Genomic DNA, 25,639 nt, shown 5'->3' with positions numbered 1-25,639 from the left:
TAATTAACAATGTTATTTATAATAAATACAAGAAAATCTGTATTGGAAAAGTTAAATTTTATCGATAAAATATTAATTTAACAATGTATATTGTATTTTAAATATTAGTTTCATGGATTTTTAAATATTCCCTCTGTTTTAATATTAATATTTGAAAACCTTTTATACATTGTGAGATAAATTACAATTATAATTAAGGGTATATTTCTCATAATGTTTAAATTTTCTATACTTTTATTTTTGTTTATTCTTTTGTCCCAATGTAATCATTTAAAAAAATTGAAATTGTTGGGGAGTACGCGAAATAGTGTTGCTGTTAAAATTGATGACAATGTCTTTACTTTTAATTTTTACGACGATTTCCATGTTTCAGGAAATATAACAATTTATGAGGATGATAAATATGAAGTAAAAAATAGTGCTGGAAGAGTTGTATATGTTGATAGAGAAGATTATTCACCGAAAATGATATTAAAAAATGAAAAAAATAAAACAATTTATAGTGAAACTGTCTCGAATTTAATGGAGCTTAGAACTGCGATTGTTTACATCTTTGTTGCTTTTATAATAATTCTTCTAGGAATTATATGCTTTTTTTCTTATCAATTTTCGATTACAAGTAAACTTTTCAAAAAATTAAATAAAAGTCATTCAACAGCTGAAAATGTTTACGACCAAAATTCTTCTATCCCTTACAATTCTGTTAATAGTTCTTCTTTTGTTAGTGATATTATTAAAGACAACTACATTTCAGATATCAAAACGATAAAAGCAATAAGTTTTGGTAAAGAAAAGGAAAGGAGTATTAAGTTTTTAATTATGTCAAAAACGGGAGAACTTATGATAAAGACAAATAAAATTAAAAATGTAAGTATAATGTTTTCCGTATTAATATTAAAGTAGTTTAAATGCACAGAATTAACACCTAAAACTTTATCCTCAATTGGTAATTTATTAGGATTTATGGCTTTAATTGAAATAAAAAGCAATAATTCATTTCTTAAAGATTCAGAAATAAAAGATTTAATTAAGAAATAATCTTTTAAAAATACAAATATCAAATATAAACTTTAACCAAAACATAAAAAGTCATACTTTTATGATAAATGTATAATGAACAAAAATATTTAATATGTAATATTTAAAATACAATATAATTACTTCTTAATATACAATTAATAAATTATTTATATAATTATAAAACTTTATAGTCTTTGATTTATTATAATCTTAAAAAGAAAGTAGAAAAGTGTTTTTTAACATATGTTATTAAAAAAAAATAATAAAAATAAAAAAGAATTTATCCGTAATTATATATTTTTATAATTATGGTTAAAGAAGTTTTACGTAATTTTGTAAAAATTAAAAATAGCATAGCTTCTCATAATTTTCCCGGCCTAAAATGGATATTAGAAGGATTTAACATGGTTGATAAGCAACGTTTAAAAGATGTTGGTCCAGATAGATGTGCTGCTGAATGGATTGTTAAATGTGGTGGAAAGATTAAGTTTGATAAGATGCCGGATATATTTGAAGATTACAATGCTTTAATAAGAGCTACCTCAGAGTTAGATCCAAGAGATCTTAATGACGATGTTAAATTAGTTTGGATTGATGCAACTAATGCTTCTATCACGGGATATGGTTGTTTACATTTTAATGGATTAAGAGACATTAGAGAAGTTAACTTTGTTCGCTGTAAAACTTTACATGACCGTGGATTAGAATATATAGGAATGTATGCAGGAAATATTTTGAAAAAATTACAGTTAACAGAATGTCCAAAAATAACAGAATACGGTTTGATACATTTAGAGAAATTTACTGCACTTGAAGAATTAAAATTAATCGACCTAAAAAATGTTTATAAGTTTGAAAAAGTACTTTCTGACTTGGAGAAACAATTACCAAATTGTAAGATAATACATAAATAATCTAAAATACGAATTTTAAATGACAACATATTTATTTTTATCAAAATACATTTATTTTTTCTTTTTATATTTTCTTTTTATATTTTTGTAGTGACAATTAAAACATTTATTTCAGTAATGATATATTAGTGTGCTTAGTGAAAATGTTTATATGGGGCATATTTTTTACCTTTAATAAAATATTTAACAATTAATTGCAACTTTTGATAAATATTAAATATGCCTTACTTTTAATTTCTATTAAACAAGTAGTTAAAATTTAATTTATTGATATAGTCTTTTATAAGACTGTCTTAAAATAACATATAATTTACTGTTATAATAAATCATAAATTAAATTAGTAAATAAAACATAAAATTGGTGTTATTAAATTGGTTTTGTTAGCTATTGAAGAACATATATTAAATTTGACTTATTTACAAAAAAAAAATATTTATATTTTATTTTAAAACTTTATTACAAAATATCAATTATCTTAAAAAATATTTATATTATTAAAGGTGCCTAGGGTTTTTTTTTTGTGTGAAGATATCCCTAAAAGCTATAATTAGAGATTCATAGTTACTCTTTAAAAATTTTATTTGAATAAAATAATCTCCTCCTTTTCTATTTCTTTTGATGTAACTGAAATTTTTTAAATATTATATTTTTTCCTGTTTATTTTAGCTTTAAATGATCGTATTTTTTTTTTAAAAAAAAGATATATTATATGTTCTTTTTATAGAATGTAAATAATGGAACATATACAAAATAAGATCCATGTAGCTATATTTATTAGTGTATTTGTCATTTTCATTTACCTTCTAACTGTGTCACAAAATAATAAGTTTGTTAGAAATAAACTTGAAGAAAATAGTTTTATACCAATATACTTTAATGGCATTTTAAATACAAGGTATAAAATATGGAATGACAACAGAGTAATTATTTGTTCAGAGGACATTTTGTTACCAGAGTTATTTGAAATAGCATTTGGAAGTGGAAAGAATTTTGGAGCGCAGGATAAGTATGTTATTTATTATAAATATATATATATATACATTTAATACTTTATAACCATTTCTTTTTTATTAATTCAATTCTTTTTAAGATTTATAAAAGAGACTCTTTCTACTCTCCATAATAAAAGAAATATGTTTAATGAGACATGGAAATTATATTCAATAATCGAAAACCCTTTAGATCGTTTCGCAGCTACATTTGTTAACAATTGTATACATAAAAATAATAATAAATTAGAAGAAAATTTATGTTATGGATGTATGAATAGTCCTACGTGTGTTATAAATTATTTGTACAAAAACTTAAAAAAATTAATGAGTTTACAAAATCATTTTTATAATCCAAATGAAATTGATAGAAAATTTATGCCATATTATTGGCGTTGTAATATGCAAAAAGATTATACTTTATTTCAAATGTTTAATTATACTAATCCTATTATGTTTAACAATCAACTTCAAAAATTATTTCAAAAAACAAATATTCAGGAAAAAGAAATTGTTTTGGTAATGAAAAGAATAAAAGAATTTTATGCTAACAATAATAATATAAATAAGTTTAATCAATTAAAATCAGAAGTAATTAAAAGCATATTTAATGACCGCAATGCATTTTTTCAATTTATGAGTATTTATTATACAGATTATCAATATTTTAATATTTTAGTTCCACAAATTTAGTATAAAAACATATTGTTTTACAAACCAAAATATTTAAGCATTAAAGAAATATATAAAAATAATTTTTCGTTATTGTTTGTTAACTTCTTTTTATTTTATAATAATGAACAAATATATATATATATTTTTATATATTTATTGTTTTCCAAAAAAAAAAAATTCATAAATGAAATATATAATTTTAGTAGTTATAAAAAATACTATTATCATAGCACAATACTATTAAATGTCATTTAGTTATTAAACGAATTTTTTTTTTCTATTTCTTTATCTATTAAAGTTATTTTATTTAAAAATCTTGTACATATCTTCTGAAATATTTTCATTTCTCATAGGAATTTCTTTTACATTATCATCTTCTTCTTCTAATACATCTGTAACATTAGCATAGTTGCCTCGTTCATTTTTATTTTTTTTCTTACCCTTTTTCTTTTTAGAAGATACATTTTTAGATATATCTTTTTCATTATTTTTTTCCTCAAAATCAACATGCTCTGTTACTCTTATTTTTGCTTTCTTATTTTTTTTACGATTTATTCTAGGAACATAAGGATAATGACGAGAAAATGAAGAAGTTTTAGATATCAAATTTGATTTAGATAAATAAGAAGATCCATTATAATCTTCATCAGGATTCCAGGGAACAGCTATATGATTTTTATGTTTTAAATTTTCTTTTTTACTATATTTTTCTGTCTGTTCACGCCGTAAAGCTCTTAACAATTGACGTTGTGATTCATTTAAACTTGGAAGATTTTCAAAAGATTCATCTGGGTAACGATCATCACTATCATTAATATAATCATCGGTATTTTTACCTTTAGAACGTGTTCTTAATGTTTTGCAAAGTGTATAACAATTAGAATTTTCTGTAGTATTCTGATTCTTCTTACTCTGATATTTCTTATATTTTTTTTTTGAAAGTTTAGAATAATCTTTTCTTGTTTTCTTATGTTTTTTATTCTTTTTCTTATTTTTGATAGGTTTATCAGTGACATCAACATCATAATAATTATCTTTTTTTGTTTCTCTTTTCTTGACATTTATCTCAATTTCAACAAGAAATTCATTTGATACTTCAACTTCCTGTTGAAGTACATTTAATAAGTTCTTTAAAATATCAGGTAACTCAGTAGTAATAAAAGAGCTTTTATTTAAAGATGTCCTACCATGTGACATTTTTGAAGAAAAGGAAATATTATTCTCTAGTTATACATTCTTTTTATACAATTTATAATATTATCATATTTAAATTTTACATCTAAACAAAAATAATTTCTTGTAATTTAAATTTTAAAATGTATAATAAAATATGTGAATTTTTTTTTTAATCATTGATGCCTAATAAAAAATTTCAATATATTTAATTAGGTAAAAGATATTTATTCGATAATAAGATATAAAGACAGTTTAAGGAAACCATTATTTTTGCAGAGATGAACAAAAATAAAAATGTATTATTAGTATACTCTAGCGTTAATAAGTTAGAAAAATATTTTCTTAACAAAATTAAAAATACAATAATGTAATTATATAACAAATATAATCTTTTTTATACCAAAGCAAAAATTAAAAAATTTAACATAATAATAAATAAAATAACTTTTTTTTAAATAGATTATAAGGTAAAATTATTTTTATCTTTAAAGTTAAAAAATATATATATAAATAATATTAATTGGTTTATCAAAAATTCTTGTAATTTTATCAAAAATAAATATTTTTATTTGAAAAAAGAATCATTATAATTCACACATGTTATTAATTTGAATTTAAAGCAATTTTAATCTGTAAAATTTTAAAACTTTAAAATTGGGGACATTAACTGTTTGTTTTGTGAAATCTTTGTCTTTTCAAATAATACCAATTGAAGTCTGTCATTTACTAATAAAAAAAAATTTTATAATTAAAAAACAAACTTGTTACAAACAAAATGCAAAATGTTTAAGGCATTACTTCTTTGTGCCAGATTTGTTTATAAAATGTATTATACTTTTTGTGCCATTCATAAGATTTATTTTTAGCATGTAAATTCACAGAAATAATTTTTTTTTATTATGTTATTCTTTTACTTAACTTTGTTTAATTTGTTAGACTCTCAGTTTTCATGTACTTAGGAATTTTAGAAGCATATTTTTTTTAGAATTTTTAAAAACTTTGTATTGGTAAATACTTAACTTTTCTTAGCCCGATTTGTTTATTAAAAATGAACGCGACTTTGGAATAATATCCATAGATCTTTTAAACGTTGCATCCAATTTTTACTGTATATTTAACTATATCATTGATTTATATATTTTAGAAGTAATTTCTAGTTAAAAATGAAACCCGATGATATTGGAATTACTAAATTAACAAAAAAATACAGAGAATGTAATTTATGTGGGAAGCAATATAATTTAAATACTAGTTCAAATACTATATATATTCATGCCTGTCGACATAAACAATTTCACGATGTTCTTCGTAAAGAATTGGGTGAATCAAAATTTCAAGAAAAACTTAATAATTTGCCTAAAAATTTTAGATTTGAAGATTATGTAGCTGAAAATAACACAAAAAATGATTCCGATGATCAACCAAAATCGGTAACGGAAGATCAACCTAGTAATATAGGATCAAATACACGTAAACGTAAATTGTTAGATCATACTATTGTTGGAACACCAAAAGAACTTTTACCATCATTACCCGTAACTAGAAATATGTCTACAAGACTTAGTGAAAATTTGGCATTAAAAAATAATAAAGAAATGACATCAAAAGAACAAGTTGTAAAAGATACATCACTTAATTCTAAAAGAATTAATGTTGATAAAGTTAAATGTAGTTTGGATGATGCACCTGGTATAAGTGACTATCTTCCAGATGGATTTAGAAAAGTTATAAAAACTGACGTTCTCGGACTAACGAAATTAATATCAATTAACCATAGAATATGTCTTGGATGTGACAGAAAATTTCAAAGTTCATGTGGTGTAACAAGTTTATACAAACATTGTATAAGACACCCTGAACATAGAGCAATTCTTAAAAAAAATCTTGCCACAACAGCTTATATTAATGCTTTAAAAAATGCACATATTCCATATACAGAAGATGATATAAAAGATGAGCATGGGCATCCATTAATTGTAGATGAAAGCCCGTATTTTACATCAAATCAATCTCTTAGTGCTTTATTAGAAAAAGCTAAATCATTTGATTGTCTTAATAGAACCAGTAGTTCAATAGTTGAAAATAATGAAACAGGAAATAACTTGACTGATGAAAATAACACACTAAAAAGTTTAATTATGCAACCAATAGAAAATCAATATCAAGAGTGTTCTGTAAAAAAAAATTCATATAGAAATGATAGAGAATTTAAAAATTTATTATTTAAATTTCTTCAAACGTCAGGGTTATCTATTGAATTATTAGAAAAAAATGGGATTTCACAAATATCTTCTTTACTTCGATGTAGGAATACAAATCGATTTGTCAATGAAATAATTAATAATAACGAAATAAAAAAATGTTTAGATAATAAATTATTAGATAACATAAAGAATTATACATTATCTATTGAAGAGTATAGTAATAATGAAATTACTGTTGGAGTTGTTAAAGTTTATTATTTAGAAACAGATTCAAAATTTACTTCACAAAACCTTGGAATTGTATCATATAAAGAAGATATAAGTGTAAGAGAATTTGAAAAAATACACAAACGTATTATACAAATGATAGAAAAAGTTAATTTAAAATTAAGTTCAACAACACCATTGATTTCTAGAGGAACAACATTTTCTAAACGTTTTGCAATTCATAGTGGTATTTTTGAAATTCCTTGCTTAAAACATGAAATAATGAAATGTATATCTAAAGTTCAATTGTCATCTACAAAAATTTTTCCTTCGCTCAAAAAAGCAGCAAAAAAATTTAGTTTATACAAATATGTTGTTGATAATGAAATGGAAGTATCTTCTAAATTAAAAGAGATTAGTGGTATTAAAGTTCCATTAGGATGGATAGATATTTATAATATTTTGGCATTTGGTGCACTAAATATAACTGAAGCTACAGTTTTTTGTCAAGAATTTTGGCCCGCATTTGTACTTTCTAATGAAGAATTAGAATCTGTTTATATGTTTATTAAACTTAATCAACCAATTGTTGAAGCATTGAATCTTTTAACATCAGACTCATTAAATGTAACATATTATTTAAAAGTTATTGTTGATATTTGTACAAAATATGATAATTATGAAATTTTACCATTAGAAGGTGACCTTGTTAAATTGTTGCAAACTTCTGATGCCGTTTTAATAAATAACATTGATAAGTTATTTGAATATACAAGTTCAGAATATTTTGAAGTTTCAAGTGAAGTTATTAATACTGATATGACTAATGAAAATATTGTTGATCTCTTTAATTCAATTAAAAAAAAGCTTTTAGAATCATTTTTAGAGTTAAAAAATAAGTCTAAAGAAAATATGTTGGTTTGTAAAGGATTATTATTAAATACAGAAGAGGCATACAATCCAAAATATGGTGATATATCATTTTGGACATCAATTGAATCTTTGTATACCACATCATTTATTAATAGAGATAATAATGTGGATGTTAAAAGAGTTTTTTTTGAAGATGGGAATTTAAAAAGTGCTCAATTATACAGAAATCTTTTGTATAACTATGATGTTAATTATCTCGGTGATTTTTGGTCATCTCAAAAACATGTTCTTCCAACTATGTATAATGAATATATTAAAGCATTGTCAATACCAACTGAACAAAATAGTCAAGCTAAAGCTGAATGCTTATTTGATTGGATAAATGATTCAAATTATCTAATTAATGATATCAATAGTGATATGTATTTTACTCATAATGATAATTATTGCGAAGAAATCATTATTATTGAATAATTAATTTTTTAATACATCTCAATTTAGAGTCATAGGATACAAATAGATAAGAAGATGTATCATATGTATATGACTTGTTAAAAGTACTTATTAATTTTATGTTTATGTTGTAGACAAATTAAAAAAAACTGTATAATTTGTATAGAAATGATACAGCTAATTTTTAGTAATAAACAAAATAAAAATTTATTTATTTGATTAACTGTTAATTAAACTTAAAAATTCTTTTTTATCATTATAATTTTTTTATTTAAATATAATTTGCAAATTCCAAAAGTTTTATTAAAATAAAAAAAAACATTAAAGTACAATGAAAGTTGATAAGTGATTTAATAAATGTACCTAAATTAATATTCTAGTTCACAAAAATTTTCAAGTACAATAGCAACTCAAAAATTAAGCCGAAATTTTAGTAAATATAAAATTATTTTAATTATTCACAGATAAATAAAACATATAAAGCAAATATAATTTTTTTTTCCAGATTTTTATTTAATAATCAATTTTTTTGGAAAAAAAATTAAATTACAAATTTAATTAAATAAATAAATTACATTATTGTTTAAATTTATAAAGTATTTTCAATTAATTATCTGTACTATCAAAATTTTGCAGAGTTATTTTTATAAATATAAATTAAGTAAATATGTTTTTGCCTATTTTTAATTTATTAATTATGTTTTTTTTAAGAGAAAAAAAATTTATATTTAATACTTTTAATATTAAATTAAGTAATACAATAATAAAAGATGTAAGATCAAATTTATTGTTGTAAAGAAGTGGGACTACAAAGTTAAGAGTTTAAAAGTACGAGAAATAAAAAATCAGGTTTTATTTAATTAATTATTATATTTTAGTCTTTCATGTACTAAGAATAGTAAAATATTTAAATTATTTTCTTTAGTATATTTTTTCTTGATATTTATAGGATATAATCTCATTTTATTTTAGAATTATTAAACAATTAATTATAAAAATAACTTTATAATAAAATACTATTTGTATTTTGATGACAAAGTATGAAAAGAAAATACGTCATTCAATATTATTTAATATAAAATGAATGCATTTATCATGATTTATTTTTTAATGTTAAGTTACTACATATATAAACATTTATTATGAAACACTAGTATAAAAAAAATACACTTTTTTTTATCTATAATAAAATCATAATAATAGTATATTAATTATTAGTAATTTTCTACTTAGTTTTTTGTACTTCTTGATTATTATTATATCTACTTCACTTGTTAAAATTTTTAAAAGAACATAATTTTTTTAGATTAATTATTGGCGTTCTTCCAATTATCAAACTTTTTTACTACCATTTCTTTTTATTAGTAGAGATCGTAAAATGATAATTATATAATTAATGTATATTTTATTTTGATAATTGGCATATTAGTGTAACTAATAAACTGGGAGGATCCGGTAGAAAATGTCTTTTTATAACATCGCAAAAATTTTTATTGGTTTATTTTTAATTTTTCATAAAAATATACCAAATGATGTCATATTTAAAAAAAAAATGGGTGGACAAAAATTTTTAAATATATAATAAATAAATACTTATACACTTATATAAACAGCTTTTATTTATAATATTAAAGAATTTTGAATAAAATATTTTTTATTACAATGTTATTTTGATTGATAGAAGTTATAATTTGATAATATATCAAAAAATGTATTAAAAGATTTAATACTAAGATGTAACTTTATTTTTTCAATATAAATAATATTTGAAATTTTATTAAAAGTTAGCCATTTGATATTATTTATTTTAGAAAATTTAACTATACTTTACTTGATAAATTAATACATTTGATCATTTTAACGATGAATGTTTTATGTGCAATTACTTGATTGTTAGTTCTTTTTTAATCTTTTACAATGAATTAAAATAGGTTTTTAGATATATAATACCCTTTATAGCAGACTTTCGTAAGTTAACTATAGAAATGTTCTAATAAAATGTTTTTAAATATATTTAAAATAATTATAATGATAAAATATGATTTAAACTTGTTGTCTTATATACACACATGTTATATTAGTATATAGTTACTATATATATATATATATATATATTTGTCTGCTTAATTTTTTGATCTCTTGATTCATTGATCATTTGTATTTAATAAAAAATGGGTATAACTTTCTTCCGTTGTACAGTATTTTCTATATATATATAATTATATATATATATATATATATATATATATATTTATCTGTTAATTTTACATAAAATTATTTTATTATTCATTCAATTATATTAAAATATTCTCATTTATCCGTACAATTAAAATAACAATATCCCCGTGTTTATTATTATTTATTTTTTTAAAAAATAAATAAATATATACTAAAAAATATTATATAAAAAAAATTTCATCAAAATAATTTTTTGTTTTCTTTTATTTTTAGAAACAAATAAATATTTATTAAATAAATATGATAATACAAAAAATGATACTAAATAAATTTAATACATATTCTGAAAAAAGTAAGTTTTAATAAAAAAAGATTAAAAAAAATATTAAAATTAAATATTTTAAGAAATGAGTAAAAAGAAACTTGAAAAATTAAGATGTTTAAAAAAGTGTCACAAAAGAAAGAGAACATTATTACATTTAGCTTTAAAAGTTTATAAACCAATGCCAACATTATATGAGGAAAAGGATATTGAAGAAAATGAAAATATTTCTTCAAATATTAATGAAACAAAAAAAAGTTATTATGTTAATAAAGTTATGCCTGAGATTAATAACAATGTAAAGATTATGGAGGATGATAATGATGAAAATTTAAAGAAGCATCCAACAATTAAACCATTATTTGTCAAATTTAACATTAATAGTTATAAAATTCGAAGGATAATTGGTTCAATTTTTTTTTTGTCATCATGCAGAGAAAGCACGTCACCAATAAGAATGTATCACTATTAGAAAAAAATTAACTGCATTATTAAACTATTAATAACAGTTTTTTTTCTTACATATTTCTGGAGACAAGTAATTTTTATTGATGATCTTATTAATGTTGATCTTAAATTGTGTATTGCAATACTTAATACTAAATGATATCATTTCTTTTTAATATTAAAATATTTTATCTAAAAATAAAATGAAATAATAATTATTCATAAAGTTATTTTCATATTAGTTATTTATTTGAACATTATGAAAAAAAAAACATGAATAAATAAGACAAATGAATTATATTATATTTAATTAGCATTAAAATATAATGAAGAGATTTAAAAAAAATATCACTTTCATTCTTTTATTTTTTTTTTAAATTTACTTTGGTTTAGCAAATTAATTTAATCTCTCTACATATTATAGATATATATAAATATATATAATTTTTCTCTTTTTTTAATCTATATGGCAATACTTATGTTATTTATATTAAAAAAAAATTTTAAATACACATATATTTATTACATAGAAAAAAAATTTTTTTTTTTATTTTTATTTTCAATAATATTAATACTTTAAAGTTTTTATTTTTAAAAAAACAATAATTTTTATATATAAAACAAAAGTTAGACTGATGGTTCATAACATATTATATTCTCTTGACATTAAAGATTTATTTGTACTTTTAAAAAAATTGAAAACATTTTTTGATAAACTTTAAAATATCTATACAGTATAAAATTATATAGTTTATATTTATAATATAAAATTAATCTTTTTTTTAAATAATTATTTTTTAAGTATAGTATAAATTTTGAGGTCTTTTAAACTTTTGATTTTTAAAATTTACCTTTACGAGTACTAATTGTATCTATTTGTTCAAGCATATGTTTTTATTATAATTAATTTTAATAGAAAAAGTATTAAAAATAAAAAGAGGCTTATGCTTTTTTTTTTCACTGAGTTATTTAAAAATTCTGTTAATTTCATGTAAATATTTTATATTATTATTTATGGTACATATCATATGTAGTTTATTAATAGTATTAATTTTCTGTGTTTAATATCTATACTTAAAATGAAATCATTCTTTTAATATATGACCTTTTAATAACTTTTATACTATTTAAATAAAACAAAATAATATTTTTATTAATAATTATTACTACAGATTCTTGTAATTTTTATTACAAATTTTTATTTAAAAGAAAAAGATTTTATTATATATGTTATATTATACTATTACTTTTAATAAAAAAATAATGTATAAAAATTTAAAAGTTAAAATTGTTAAATTTATAGATAAAACAAGTAAGCATTATTTTTTTTTATCATTAAAAAATTTATGTATACTTTTAGAACAAAATTATCGTAATAAAGAATTACAATTTTTGAGACGAAATCATCAACGTTCAACAAATGAATTACATAAAAAACTTGAAACTTATAAACCACTAGCAACATTATATGAAAATGATGGTATAGAAGAAGTTTCAAAAAATAATCTTAATAAAGAAAATAAAAAAATTCATTTTATAAATGATAAATCAGAAGATAAAGATAATTTATTAGATAAATATAAAAAAAAAGCTAAATTTCAGAAAGTTTTTAATAATATATTTGGGACAACTGTAGTTTGTGATTTTATTGCAACAGATATAACTTTCTAGAATGTATTATAAAATATATTTATTAATCTTTTATATATATATATATTTTTCTTTAAATTATCTATTTGTATCTATGTTAATAATTTTTGTTTAATTTTTTTAAAAAATAAAAGTTTTATTTTCATATAATTAATTGAAAAGTATATTTTATCAAAACATTTTTGAATTTCTAATTATTTTATATTATTTATTTCATATTGATAACTTGATTATAATATTAAAAATAATTATAAGATAGTTTGTATGACAAAAATATGTTATTAAACTATTATATTATATTGTTATTTTATTAAAAATCAAACATATAAAATTATAAAATTAATCTTTTATATCGATAAAATCCATTAATATTTATAAAAATGTTTAATTTTAGTAACAATTATATACAATACCACGTTTTATATATTTTAAGTATGTAAATATAATCAAAAGTTAAAATTAATAATTAAAGTCATGGACATTTGCTGCTGTCATTTCCCAAATAATAATTTTATAAACATCATATATCATTCTATATAAAAATCAATTTAAAGTTTCTCTAATAATAAAATATTTAATTATATAATATGCTTGTAAATGTCTCTTTAATTAATTCACGTGCTAATTAGTCTATATGACAAAATTTTATCTTTATAAATTAAATAATCAAAAGCAATATAATTTTTTAAAACCATTCCGGAAATCAATATATTATCCTTTCTAAAATTTGAAAGACATTAAAAAAATATTAAAGTTAAATAAAAATTAATATTATAATATTAATAAATTATTAATAGTAATAAAATATACTTAATGATGTTTTTAATCAAAAAAAAAATATATATATATAATTTTAAAAATTATGTATTAGTTAATAAAAAAATTATTATTATCATATATATATATATAAAACTTGTTTTTTTAAGAATAGTAAGAACATTGATATGACTATATAAAATCAAGAAATATTATTTGGTAAAAATTTTTATATATATAAAAAGGTTAATTACAAAAAAAATAAAATCAATAGTTGATTAATTTACTCTAATAATGGATAAAATAAAAGATATGATAAACTAAAATGGTAACTCATTTTGTTTATGTATCATATAAGAATCTGAACGATAATCACTTAATATACCAAGATTTCTTTTTTTCGGTTGATATAATATATAATCTAATATATCAAATGAATCTTTATTTTTATTTTTTTTGTATTTAAATATTATTGTTGGAATCATATGACGTGCAACATTAACAGTACTATTTAAATATATTCCAAAAAAACATACTCCAATAAATATTAATGGTAATTCTTTTGTTAAATAATTAAATGTATCTTCTGGAACATTATTTCCTAGTCCAATTAAAGCAATTGATTCAAAAATAAAGCTCATACTTTGTAAAAACGTCTCTTTGTCATTAACACTCTTAACTTGATAAAAATGATTAATTGAACATATAATGAAAATTATTATTAAACATAACATTGAAACAACAACTTTTGGAAATTGTTTGTTTCTCTGAATTTCAATTTCTTTTTTTAAAGAATTTATATTTTGTTTTCTGAACAAAATTACCAAAAAATTCTATTTTAATATTAAACTTACTTTGAATTAGTTAATTTTTTTATGTAAAATTTAATTGAATAATAATATGTTATAATACTTTGTACAACAGATTCTGTGAGATCAACATAAAAAGAAATAAAAAGAGGAATAGATATCATTGAAAAAAGCATAAAAAATATTTTTCCACCAATTGTTTGTGCCTCAATATCACCGTAACCAAGTGTAGCAGACACTGAATAAACAAAAGAAAATGCATTTAATAAATTAATTTCTTTAACATTTGTTATATTATGATTTCGATGACATTCATCAATTCTTTCAAGAAGTTTTAATATATTTAAATGTAATGGAGAATTTACAGAATATGCATTAATATTATTATCTTTTAATGAATTATTATTTTCAAGAAATCTTATTTCATTTTCTAAATCTTTTATAGCTTCATTTTTAACAATTATACATCTTGTAGCATATACCTCTCTTCTTTCTATGGATGCATCATGTTCCAAAATCTGAAATTTAATATCATTAACTATACCTTGAAAATTTTTTTTATTTATTTACATAAAATAAATAAGTTCCAAAACCTAAATATGAGGCTATTATAATGAAATAAAAATATATTCTAAATTGAACTGTACGAGTATGTATTTCCATAATACATATATATTAAATATAGTTTGATTAAATTTAATAAATAGTTATAATCTTAAGATGTTAAAATATTTGTCATTTTACATTTTCAAGAACCTTTTATACTGTACTTATAATTTCAATAATTAGAACTCCAAAAAACACACCTATTATATATTATTATTATAATATTTTGATAACCACAATTTTTTTTTTCTCTTAACCATTTGCTACAACATTTTTCTTAAAATAAACATAATTTTGTAGCAAAAGAAAAATTTTATTCTAGCGCAATTTATAAGACTAAAAAGAGATCAACTTTTTTTTTTACATTTATTAATAGTTATATAATTTACTATATTAAATCATTGTGTATGAAAATCAAAGAAGAGAAAATGGATAGACAAATAAATAGTTTATATGTATCACTTGAGTATAAAAAATTGATATTAAAAATAATATATAATAGAATCCAAAAACATATTACAATAATGTATGTTTTTAAAAATTAATTATCACATTGTTTGGACATTTGATCTTTTATTTCAATATATGATAAGTTTTTTTTGTATTATAAAAAATTTTTTTTATTACATGATATATTATTTTTATAATAAATATTTTAAATAAAAAAGTATATCAAGAATTGATTATTGTATTGTGTTCTTTTTTTTAATGATCATTAAACTTAAATGATATTGTCTTTAATTTTTCGATACATTACAATGTTAAATTTTTTATTTTAAATAATTGATGTACAATATAAAAATAACAATAATTAATTTGGTTGATGTCATTTAGCAAAGTTATTCACAGAATGCAGCAAAAGACGGTCTTATTTTAATCTTTTTAGTATAAATAAATTTGTTATAAATATATTACGGTTTATGGCCTTATTACAAGTTTAGTATTATCTTGATTTTAAGATGATATCATTTTTTAACTAGTTTAAAGAATAAAAATAGAAAGCTTTATTTTATTGTGTTGTAGCAAATATAAAATTTTCAGCAAAATGTCAATATAAAAAGGAAAAAATTAAATTATACCAATTTTAAAAATATTTAAGAAAAAAATTCTTGTTTTATTTTTTATAATATTATGATTTCAATTTTGAAAATATATAGATTTAATACAATAAAAGTATGTATTTGTTTTATTATTGTATTCATTTATATATATATAAGTATTATAATATTTAATGTAAGTAAAAAATTGTTTTTTATAAAATATTTTTTAATCTTAAGAAAAATATAAAGAAAATAGATTATGAAAAAGATGAAAATATATGTATGAAAGAAAAATTTGATATTCATAAGAATCTTGAAGATGAAATGATTAAACAACAAGAAAGAATATTATTAGGTTTAACATCAAAAACTATCTTTAGAAATTCTGTCATAAGTTTACTTCAAAAGATTGATAGCTGTCATAGAACAAATGATGTCGTAAAAATGCCACTACTAAAGTCTTATCAAATGGAGTTCTTTATATTTTTTTTACTATCTTTTCCTATATTTGTATTGATGATACTTGAAATATATAAACGTGTGAATAAGCATATTAGTTTGTTTAACTTCTGATGAAATATATTTTCTAAAACAAATGTCAAATAAAAGTTTATATATATATATATATTTAGAAAAATAAAAAATCAAGTTTTATTAAAATTATAGCTTTAAAAAATAACTTTTTTTTTCTTTTTTAAGATAAACTATAATTTACTTAATTAACATTTTCTCTTACAAATTACAGTATCAATCTATAATTAAACTTGAACATTTCAATTTCAATATAAGCAATATGTTTTAATGTAACAAAATACATTTTATTATTATTACTATATATATAAGTATAATGTAACATGATAAATAAATAAATATTATATATGTCGTTGAAATATAATAAAATTATTATAAAAAAAAAACATTATTATAAAATATATTTATAAAACATTAAATATAAAGGTTAATTTAAATATTTCAAATTACTTATAACTATACTTTATTATTATTTTAAAATAAAAAAACAATATAAATTATGGTTAAAATTAATTTGAAATATTATTAAAATTTTATATATATAAATGTTAACTTTCAGAACTAGAAGTAGATCCATAACTATCATGCATAAATTGAACTTTTCTCATTTTTTTTCTTATCATATCATAAACTTGACTAGGTGTTGTCTCTTTTGTTTCTGGTAAATATTTTAATAAAAAATAAAGCAAAAGACAACTTATAATTAACATTACTACAGGTAAAGTTATACCAAACATTTTTGTAGCTATAGGGTAAATAAAATTAATTAAAATAACAATAAATATTGATATTAATAATGTTATCTAAAAAAAATTTAATTACATCCGTTATATTTTGATTTAACTTACTTTATTGATAAGAGCTTTCAAATTTTGTGGACTCATATCAGCTAATAATAAACTATGTAATGTTAATAATCCAAACATTTTTGCTGACTCTCCAAAAAAAAATGCTAATACTGTTAAAAATTTTTCTACTCTATCTATTTTAATAATACTTGATAATATAAAAAAAATCCATTCTATTATAGAAAAAAAAGATATTATTTTTAATAATTTTTTTCTTCCAATTTTATCTATTAATAATGGTGAAACTAATAAAAATGGTAAAGCAAAAAAATTTATAATTATAATTGTATTAGATGCTTCTGATGGTTTAAAATTATGTTCAATTAAGATTGATGTTAAATAGACTGTTTTGATGTTAAGAAATGTAAAAACAGGTACCATTGAAGCACCAAATAATAAAAAAGTTATTCTTTTAATTGTAAGTGTGTCAAAACAATTAATTATTGAAGGATTATTTGAGGAACACAAATGTTTTTCTTCAAAAAAACTTTTTTCAATTTCAAAAAAATTTACATTTTTTCCATGGTAAAATTTTAATGAATTTCTAGATCCTTCTTTATCATCAAGTGTTATAAAAAGATGTTTTGGAGATTCTGGAAAAAATAGAGATATAGATGAATGTATTATAGCTAGTATGACTGAAATTAATGGATAATATTGCCATGAATTAACATTTCCAATAAATATAGGTAATGCTAATAATGTACCAAATAATGAAATAAGATAACCACCAGAACTATAACAAAAAATTGCAAATCCTAATATTTAAATATTATTAAAAAAAAAATAAAATTAAAAAAAATACCTGAATAATTTTTTGGTAAACTTTCAGATAAATATATTAATACAATAGTTTTTAATGCCATAGACATTCCAGTAAAAATATTTCCAATAATAAATAATGGAAATATTATATAAAATTTTGATAATATCATACATATACCACCAATAATTGTAAAAGCATTTCGAATTAATATAGCAGATATTTTTCTACCAAAATTATTTGCAATATAAGTAGAAATTAATGCTCCAATAAACATTCCTATAAAAATTGAAGATCCATTGATTGAAAATAATAAATTATATATATTAGGTGAATATTCATTCATTGATATTTTAAAAGTTTCTTTAATTGGAACAGTTAACAAATTATAGGTAGCAAGTTGTAAATCAGCATGTGAACCAAATATTGAATGAATAATTGTAACAAAACGTAACTTAAAATGCATTTTTTTTTTCACTATTAAACTGATTTTTAAACTAAATGATAATAATATTTTATAACAATAATCATTTCATAAGTAAAAAAAGTATAGTTTAAAATCTTTTACATAAATAAAATATTTCTTATCATTTAATCATAGTACATAGTTAGTATTATTTTAGGTTAATAATAATAATAAAAAAGACACCATATTTTTTTTGAAAGATTATTGGTATTGAAAATAACGATGAAAAAGTGATATTTTACAATGATTTCCATATACAAATAGCTATATCAATACCACAAAACATATATAATAGACTTTTAGGGTCATATGCAATTTGGAGACCAAATTTTTCCCCAACAATAATGTTCCATTCACCACCAAATTTTTTCATTAATCTTACATGTAGATCTTTAGCAATTTTTTTATAATCTTTTTTATATCTTTCACATGATACCATTGCAAGATATACAGCTTCCATTCTTACTTCTGGTGGCATATTACAATCCTATAATTATTAATAATAAATATATTTTAATAATATTAACTTACTTGAATAAGTGGATGAGTAAATGCTCTACCCATATTTGTTAAAGAGGTAGATTGAAAATGAACTCTAGAAATATTTTTTTCAACTAAATCTTCTTCAGTATTAGATTTTGACAAAGATTTTATTACTGGTGGTGGTGTTAGTAATCGTGTATGATTCATTTTTGTTCCTCCTTTTTTTTTTTATTTAAAACAAAACAATATTTATTTATATCTAATATATAGTAGTGACTTTTATAAACAATATGACATCAAAATATTATATTTACTTTATGAATTTTTAAAAGAAAGAATTAAACTTTTTTTTTGAATAGAAAAGATGTATTAATATAAAAGGCTAAAATATTTATATATCTATATTGATATAATAATTTGGATATATAAAAATAAGAAATGGAGTACAAAAACATTGTGAAACATTGATAATCCTTTATTTGTCCCATTGAAAATGAATCGTTTACAAGTAAATGTCAAGGGAATTAGTTATAAAAGTTATAAAAAGAAAATTTTTCTTTTTTTTTTTTGATTTGATGCTTTTCAAATGATAACATATTTTTAAAAGAATATATTTCTTATGTTTGTAAACAGATAAAAGTTTATATATAAAAATTGTAACTGTTAAATTTGAATAAGTAACATATCATTTTTTTTTAACTTTTTTAAATAATAGTTTTAAAAAAAAAGATTATTTTAAAAAATTAAAGAAAAAATTTTAAAATTTATTACCTTCAAACATTTTACATAATATATTAAACATTTTTGATGTTTTTTCTAGTATTTAAAATAAATAATCAGATAAAGTTATAAATATTTAAATAAAAATGAAATACAAAGTGGTAATTTATTATGAATTATTGAAACATTTTTTAATAATAAACATTTTTTTTGTTAAATATATATTAATATAATATACTATTTGACAAAAAAAAATTAAATATTTTATAAAAAAAATATATAATAAAGTTTACATATATAGTAACATTAATTATTAAAGTCTTATCATTGAAAATGTAACTGCCAAAATATCTACATAAAAAAAAAATATTTAAAACATTTAAAATATATATTACCTTGTAATATCTTTCAAAATATGTTAAATTTCAACTAAAATACACTTTATTTTCATTGCAATATGTTCCTTTTTATATAAGAAGATAATTTAGAAGATTATACAAGTGCATGTTCAAATTTTAACTAAATATATATTTCCTATAAATTAATATAATGATTTTTTTTTTATTTTAAAACTTTAGCTTCTTTTAAAATTAAATAGAATAAAATTTTATGAGACAATTTACAATGATTATTTATATAAAATAAATTGTACTAAATAATATTAATAATAAATTGTAATAATTTATTCTTAAAATTTTTTTTCTTTTTTATTATAATGGTATCTTTGGATTTTTTTAAATACAATTGTTTTCTTAATATTTTGTAGCAACAATCAAATTTAAAAAAGAAAATTTTTTTTTCCTTATTTTGAAATTTGAATATATATTATATTAACTTTGTCAAATTTTTATTTCATTACATTCTTTAACTATAATTTTTTTTATTCAAACTTTTTATAAATTTTTATAATAATTATAATATTTAGTATTTATTATTAATAAATATAACAAAAAACTATACAAAATTACATATTTTTTTTTATAATTTTTAAGTGACCTTAAGAAGATAATAATATTAATATTTATTGAGTACCATATTATTATAAATTAATGGAAAAATTGTTTTTGATGCTTATTTAAAAATTATACTATTAATATTTTAGCATTTCATATTTATCGTATTATTTTGATGTACTGTTTGTAAAAGTTTTTATATAAAAAAAATAGTGCAAAAAGAGGCAATATAAAAAAAAAACATTATTATAATAAAATAATACAATTTCATTAAAACATCTTATAGTATTTTATATTATTTATTTTTCTTTATACTATTATGATAAGATACTAAAAATTAATATTTTATATTGAAATATGAAACTGAGAAGTCTTAAAATATAATGACTTTCCACTTTATACTCTTTTTGATAAAGAAATTATATTTAGGTAAACAATTGTTTTATTATTATATTATTTAATATAAAAAGATCTTAAATTTTTGTGCTATATAATATTTTATTTTATATCTATTAAATTTACCTCATAAAAACTAAAAACTGATTCTTTTAATATCATTTTTTAAATACCAATTTTTGCGGAAATATAAAGCTTTTTTTAGTAACACACCGGAAACTGTTTCAATTATATTTTTAAATAATCAACAATAATATTTTTACCTGGGTTAGGAGCATAATAAGCATGAAAAAAAAACTCTTTATTACTAGAAAAAAAATTTCATATTTTTATATGCCATAGTAATTTTTTTTTTATTTTTATTTTTAATCTTTGACATTTTTTGCAGCTAAAAGATAGATAGGTATTTGAGATAATGATTGGAAGATTTATAAATTTTTAATTATATATTTTTTGCATGTGGTTTTAATAAAGTGATATTATTTCGTGGTTTTAAAGTATTTTACTAAAAGTGAACTGAGAAAGTGGTAAATGTTTTTGAAGAATTTTTATATATTAATATTCTGAAATCGTGATATTTGTTTCAGATTGGTATTTTTTATTAAACATATTTTTTTAAGACATTTACTTCCTCTTATATATTACCGTTAGAAATTTCATATATATACATATGTATATAATATAACATAATGTTTTTTTGTTATTAAACTTTTTGATAATTTTTTTTTTATTATTTTTAGAAAAAATAAGCTAAGATGATGCGTATTATGGAAGCAATTCAGCGTAAAAAGCTGATACAAATGCTGAATGATGAGTATGCTCAAGATTTAGAAAATGAAGCAGTTAATAGTTTTAATGATTCAAGAAAATTAAGTAATATGGATAGTACAAATAAATCATTATCATCTATAAAAACTCCTACTTTTGATGGTGAATCATTTTTTTCATCCTATCAATCTACAACCAATTCAACAATTGATCCTATTAAAGATAAAAATAAACTTGATTTAATTCAATTTACTAATGTATTAGATAGTAAATTAAGTATTTTACAAAAAAAAGCATTAAAAATTACATGGAAAAGATTAAGTGAAGCTCCAAGAACATCAAGAAAAGGAATGTTATTTATTATGCAACGTGTTTTTGATTTATTAATTGAAAAAAATTCAAAAATTTCAACAGTATTTTATAGTAGTGCTTTTTTAAGTTGTTTAGAAGATCGTAAGAAAATTGTTTCATCAACAATTGATAATGACACTAGTAAATGTCCTTATAAATTAAAAACTATTGCAACAATAAGAGATCATGCAAATTTATTATTGGATTTTGTAAATAGTGTTATATGTTTGATGTTTGATATTCCATATCATGAGTCACAATATATGGGATTATCCTTTTTAGGATGTTCACACTCTAAATTAATATCTTTAGGATTTGATCGACAATGGTTTCATCAACTGGGTGAATGTTTTGCAGAGGTAATGTTTTCTCAAGAATGTGTTAGAGCATTCCCACATGCTGCAAGTGCATGGAGTTTATTTGCTGTAACATTTACTGACAAATTATATGTTGAGACAAAATGGCGTAAAAATGAATTACATAAAAATGTTACTACCAGTTCATCACTTAGTAATATACATTCACCAACTTTAAAAATATCTGATAGTAAAAATAATGTTAAAAAATATAGTGAACAATTTATATTTAAAGTAAATGATGAAACTCAAGAATTAAATGAATAAAACATTACTATGAAAAAATTTTGATTTATTTTAATAATATTTCATTTATTTATTTAACAATAATTATCAATAAAATAATATAAAAACTTTATTTTATTCAATCACAACAATATTTTTATCTAATTTTTTAGATGCCTTTATATAATAAAATTATAAATAACTTTTTTACTATTATTTTGAAATATTTTTTTTTGTTGTTGTCTTTATCACATAATATTATGGTAAGAAAAAAGAAATAATTTTTAATTGTTAAATATACATAACAAACAACATTAAAAAAAATAGTTTTTTTAAATTTTTTAATAATTAAACATAACTCTTTATTTGGAATAAAATTTTATTTTTATATAAAGAAATTAAATAAATAAATAAATAAAAAAAAGGTAAATTTTTTTTAATTTTAAATTTAGATTACTTTCAAAATTTTTCATTATAGTGAAACCAATATATTTTTTTATATTAGTAGAAAATGTTACTAATTATAACTTTCTTAATATTTTGAAAAAAGAATAATATTTTAAAAGCAATTCCATATCCTTCATTTGATGAAATTTCAGTTTTTGTTGAAAGTTTACTTATAGAAAAACGTGGATTAGGAATTTTTGTGGTTAAGTTTAATTCTTTTACTATTTCTTGAGTTTTATTTTCTTTTTCTAACAAAATATTTTTATCCTCAGTAGTTTCATAATTTTCTGTAGTTTGTTTTATTTCATCTATAATTAAAGTTTTATTTTCACCAATAGTTGTGGTTGTATTTTCTACAATTTCTGATATATCTTCTTCTATTTTGGTTGTTGTTGTATTATCTAAAAATGTACTTGATTTAATATATGGTGTAGTGTTATCAGTAAGATGTTGGTTTGATATTTTATTGACATTAGATTGTGTTGTAAGTTCATTATCAATTACAGATACTATGGTATAGTCAATTGGATTGAGTGTGCTGCTATCATTTATGTTTAATTTGATAGTACTTACCTCCTCCACTTTTTCCTTATCTTCTTTTGTTGCTAAAATCATTTTTTCTGTAGTTTTTTGATTACCACTATCTAACGGTGATAAAGAATTTACAGCTGTTGTAAATGAATTACCATTATTATTGTATGTAGTTTGAACTAAAGGTGCATCTGTTGTCAGGCATGGACAATAACATTCCGATTCAGGTTTTATAGTTGAATCTTCAGAACTTTCAATAACATTAATTGAAGAAATAATGTATAAAATAATAAATTGTACTAGATATATTTTCATGATACAGCAAAGATTTTCTTACAAGAAATAATATAAATGGAATATTCATTGTCCTTATAAAGCATATTTATTTATATTAAAAATATAATTCATTTTACATATAATTCTTGATTCATAAAAGAATCAGTGGACAATGGTTCGTTAAGTATTTTTAAATCAAATAAGTCTCATTAGTCTAATATGATTCAGGAGATAAATATTATATTACTATACTTAATATCTACATAAAATATACTATTTTGTTTATATAAATATTTTATCATTAACCAAACAATAAATTTTAAAAATATTTTTTAAAAAAACAATTCAATTTATTAACTTAAATTTAAAAAAAAAAATAAAACAAATGTGAGTATCAAACATTATAAAAGAAATCTTCTTGTTGACAATTATCTACTCCATACTCAGACATAATCATTCTATGTTCCACATGATATCTTCTTTTTTTTGTATCTCTAAGCTTAGAACAAACTAAACAACTCCATATAAAAAGACTAATTGATGCAATAAATAAAGTTCCATATAAAAAATATGTTAAATATAGTAAAAAATCTCTTGTAAAATTATAATTGTCCATAGGAAAATCAATATAATGACTTAAAAAGAAGAATACCTAATGTTTTATAGTGCCCTACTTTACATGTTAATGTGTGTTGATTTATTAAAAAAAAAATAACGCATATACACAACCACAAACTGTAATGTTATAACTCATATCAAGAAAGTACAATCAAAACTTACTTTCATTAAATAATATATTCATTACAAACTTTTTTTTAATCTAAATACTAAATTGTAATATTTAATATAAATAAATAGCATTTATATTTATAAAAAAAAGCATTGTTTTATGAAAGTTTAAAGAATGTGCCATACAGTTATTTAATGTATTGTGTTTAAAACATCAAATTTTTTTAATGTAAATAATTTTATTTATCTTTAAATTTTATAAACTTATCATTAATAAAATATTATCTATTAATATGTTATGAAATTTTAAAGAATACATCAATCTAATAAAATTACAACAATAAAAATTATAATTTTTAAAAAAAGTTAGATAATCAATTTTTTTATAGATTTATTTATTTATAAATTAAGCCAATTATTTTTGAAATGTTTTTTCACATCATAAAAATTTTAATAATACACTTTTTTTTCTCAAA

The 25,639-nt window shown here is 19.4% G+C and overlaps 13 protein-coding genes across 13 annotated transcripts; 8 read left to right on the top strand and 5 right to left on the bottom strand.

Annotated features, from left to right (window-relative positions):
• Positions 1-213: 213 nt before the first annotated feature.
• Positions 214-1,038, top strand: SRAE_2000384600 (Hypothetical protein; the record flags this gene model as incomplete). The annotated part of the gene is made up of 2 exons (XM_024655089.1): positions 214-867; positions 904-1,038. 2 exons carry the CDS (start codon positions 214-216, stop codon positions 1,036-1,038), a joined length of 789 nt encoding a protein of 262 aa, XP_024508396.1.
• A 290-nt stretch (positions 1,039-1,328) lies between these two features.
• Positions 1,329-2,670, top strand: SRAE_2000384500 (ATP synthase subunit s, mitochondrial; the record flags this gene model as incomplete). Its single annotated transcript, XM_024655088.1, has 2 exons — positions 1,329-1,800; positions 2,660-2,670. 2 exons carry the CDS (start codon positions 1,329-1,331, stop codon positions 2,668-2,670), a joined length of 483 nt encoding a protein of 160 aa, XP_024508395.1.
• Positions 2,671-2,844: 174 nt separating this feature from the next.
• SRAE_2000384400 (Hypothetical protein) lies at positions 2,845-3,617 on the top strand (the record flags this gene model as incomplete). Its single annotated transcript, XM_024655087.1, has 3 exons — positions 2,845-2,855; positions 2,915-2,941; positions 3,026-3,617. 3 exons carry the CDS (start codon positions 2,845-2,847, stop codon positions 3,615-3,617), a joined length of 630 nt encoding a protein of 209 aa, XP_024508394.1.
• Positions 3,618-3,902: 285 nt separating this feature from the next.
• On the bottom strand, positions 3,903-4,796 carry SRAE_2000384300 (Hypothetical protein; the record flags this gene model as incomplete). Its single annotated transcript, XM_024655086.1, has 1 exon — positions 3,903-4,796. One exon carries the CDS (start codon positions 4,794-4,796, stop codon positions 3,903-3,905), a length of 894 nt encoding a protein of 297 aa, XP_024508393.1.
• A 1,142-nt stretch (positions 4,797-5,938) lies between these two features.
• On the top strand, positions 5,939-8,533 carry SRAE_2000384200 (Hypothetical protein; the record flags this gene model as incomplete). Its single annotated transcript, XM_024655085.1, has 1 exon — positions 5,939-8,533. One exon carries the CDS (start codon positions 5,939-5,941, stop codon positions 8,531-8,533), a length of 2,595 nt encoding a protein of 864 aa, XP_024508392.1.
• Positions 8,534-11,005: 2,472 nt separating this feature from the next.
• SRAE_2000384100 (Hypothetical protein) lies at positions 11,006-11,484 on the top strand (the record flags this gene model as incomplete). The annotated part of the gene is made up of 2 exons (XM_024655083.1): positions 11,006-11,042; positions 11,096-11,484. 2 exons carry the CDS (start codon positions 11,006-11,008, stop codon positions 11,482-11,484), a joined length of 426 nt encoding a protein of 141 aa, XP_024508391.1.
• Positions 11,485-12,722: 1,238 nt separating this feature from the next.
• Positions 12,723-13,130, top strand: SRAE_2000384000 (Hypothetical protein; the record flags this gene model as incomplete). Its single annotated transcript, XM_024655082.1, has 2 exons — positions 12,723-12,771; positions 12,820-13,130. The coding sequence occupies 2 exons, from the start codon at positions 12,723-12,725 to the stop codon at positions 13,128-13,130; spliced, it is 360 nt and encodes a 119-aa protein (XP_024508390.1).
• Positions 13,131-14,185: 1,055 nt separating this feature from the next.
• SRAE_2000383900 (Two pore domain potassium channel family and Two pore domain potassium channel domain-containing protein) lies at positions 14,186-15,337 on the bottom strand (the record flags this gene model as incomplete). The annotated part of the gene is made up of 3 exons (XM_024655081.1): positions 14,186-14,675; positions 14,720-15,192; positions 15,245-15,337. The coding sequence occupies 3 exons, from the start codon at positions 15,335-15,337 to the stop codon at positions 14,186-14,188; spliced, it is 1,056 nt and encodes a 351-aa protein (XP_024508389.1).
• Positions 15,338-16,411: 1,074 nt separating this feature from the next.
• On the top strand, positions 16,412-16,893 carry SRAE_2000383800 (Hypothetical protein; the record flags this gene model as incomplete). The annotated part of the gene is made up of 2 exons (XM_024655080.1): positions 16,412-16,513; positions 16,558-16,893. The coding sequence occupies 2 exons, from the start codon at positions 16,412-16,414 to the stop codon at positions 16,891-16,893; spliced, it is 438 nt and encodes a 145-aa protein (XP_024508388.1).
• A 506-nt stretch (positions 16,894-17,399) lies between these two features.
• SRAE_2000383700 (General substrate transporter family and Major facilitator superfamily domain, general substrate transporter and Major facilitator superfamily domain-containing protein) lies at positions 17,400-18,928 on the bottom strand (the record flags this gene model as incomplete). The annotated part of the gene is made up of 3 exons (XM_024655079.1): positions 17,400-17,654; positions 17,700-18,457; positions 18,505-18,928. 3 exons carry the CDS (start codon positions 18,926-18,928, stop codon positions 17,400-17,402), a joined length of 1,437 nt encoding a protein of 478 aa, XP_024508387.1.
• Positions 18,929-19,166: 238 nt separating this feature from the next.
• On the bottom strand, positions 19,167-19,618 carry SRAE_2000383600 (Dynein light chain 4, axonemal; the record flags this gene model as incomplete). Its single annotated transcript, XM_024655078.1, has 2 exons — positions 19,167-19,415; positions 19,460-19,618. The coding sequence occupies 2 exons, from the start codon at positions 19,616-19,618 to the stop codon at positions 19,167-19,169; spliced, it is 408 nt and encodes a 135-aa protein (XP_024508386.1).
• A 2,620-nt stretch (positions 19,619-22,238) lies between these two features.
• Positions 22,239-23,222, top strand: SRAE_2000383500 (Globin-like domain and Globin, structural domain-containing protein; the record flags this gene model as incomplete). Its single annotated transcript, XM_024655077.1, has 1 exon — positions 22,239-23,222. The coding sequence occupies one exon, from the start codon at positions 22,239-22,241 to the stop codon at positions 23,220-23,222; it is 984 nt and encodes a 327-aa protein (XP_024508385.1).
• Positions 23,223-23,681: 459 nt separating this feature from the next.
• Positions 23,682-24,473, bottom strand: SRAE_2000383400 (Hypothetical protein; the record flags this gene model as incomplete). Its single annotated transcript, XM_024655076.1, has 1 exon — positions 23,682-24,473. One exon carries the CDS (start codon positions 24,471-24,473, stop codon positions 23,682-23,684), a length of 792 nt encoding a protein of 263 aa, XP_024508384.1.
• Positions 24,474-25,639: the final 1,166 nt, after the last annotated feature.

Source organism: Strongyloides ratti (genome assembly GCF_001040885.1).
Source record: "Strongyloides ratti genome assembly S_ratti_ED321, chromosome : 2".
Taxonomy (NCBI): domain Eukaryota; kingdom Metazoa; phylum Nematoda; class Chromadorea; order Rhabditida; family Strongyloididae; genus Strongyloides; species Strongyloides ratti.
Note: the sequence above shows the minus strand (reverse complement) of the source record. Positions and strands in the feature narration are given on the sequence as shown.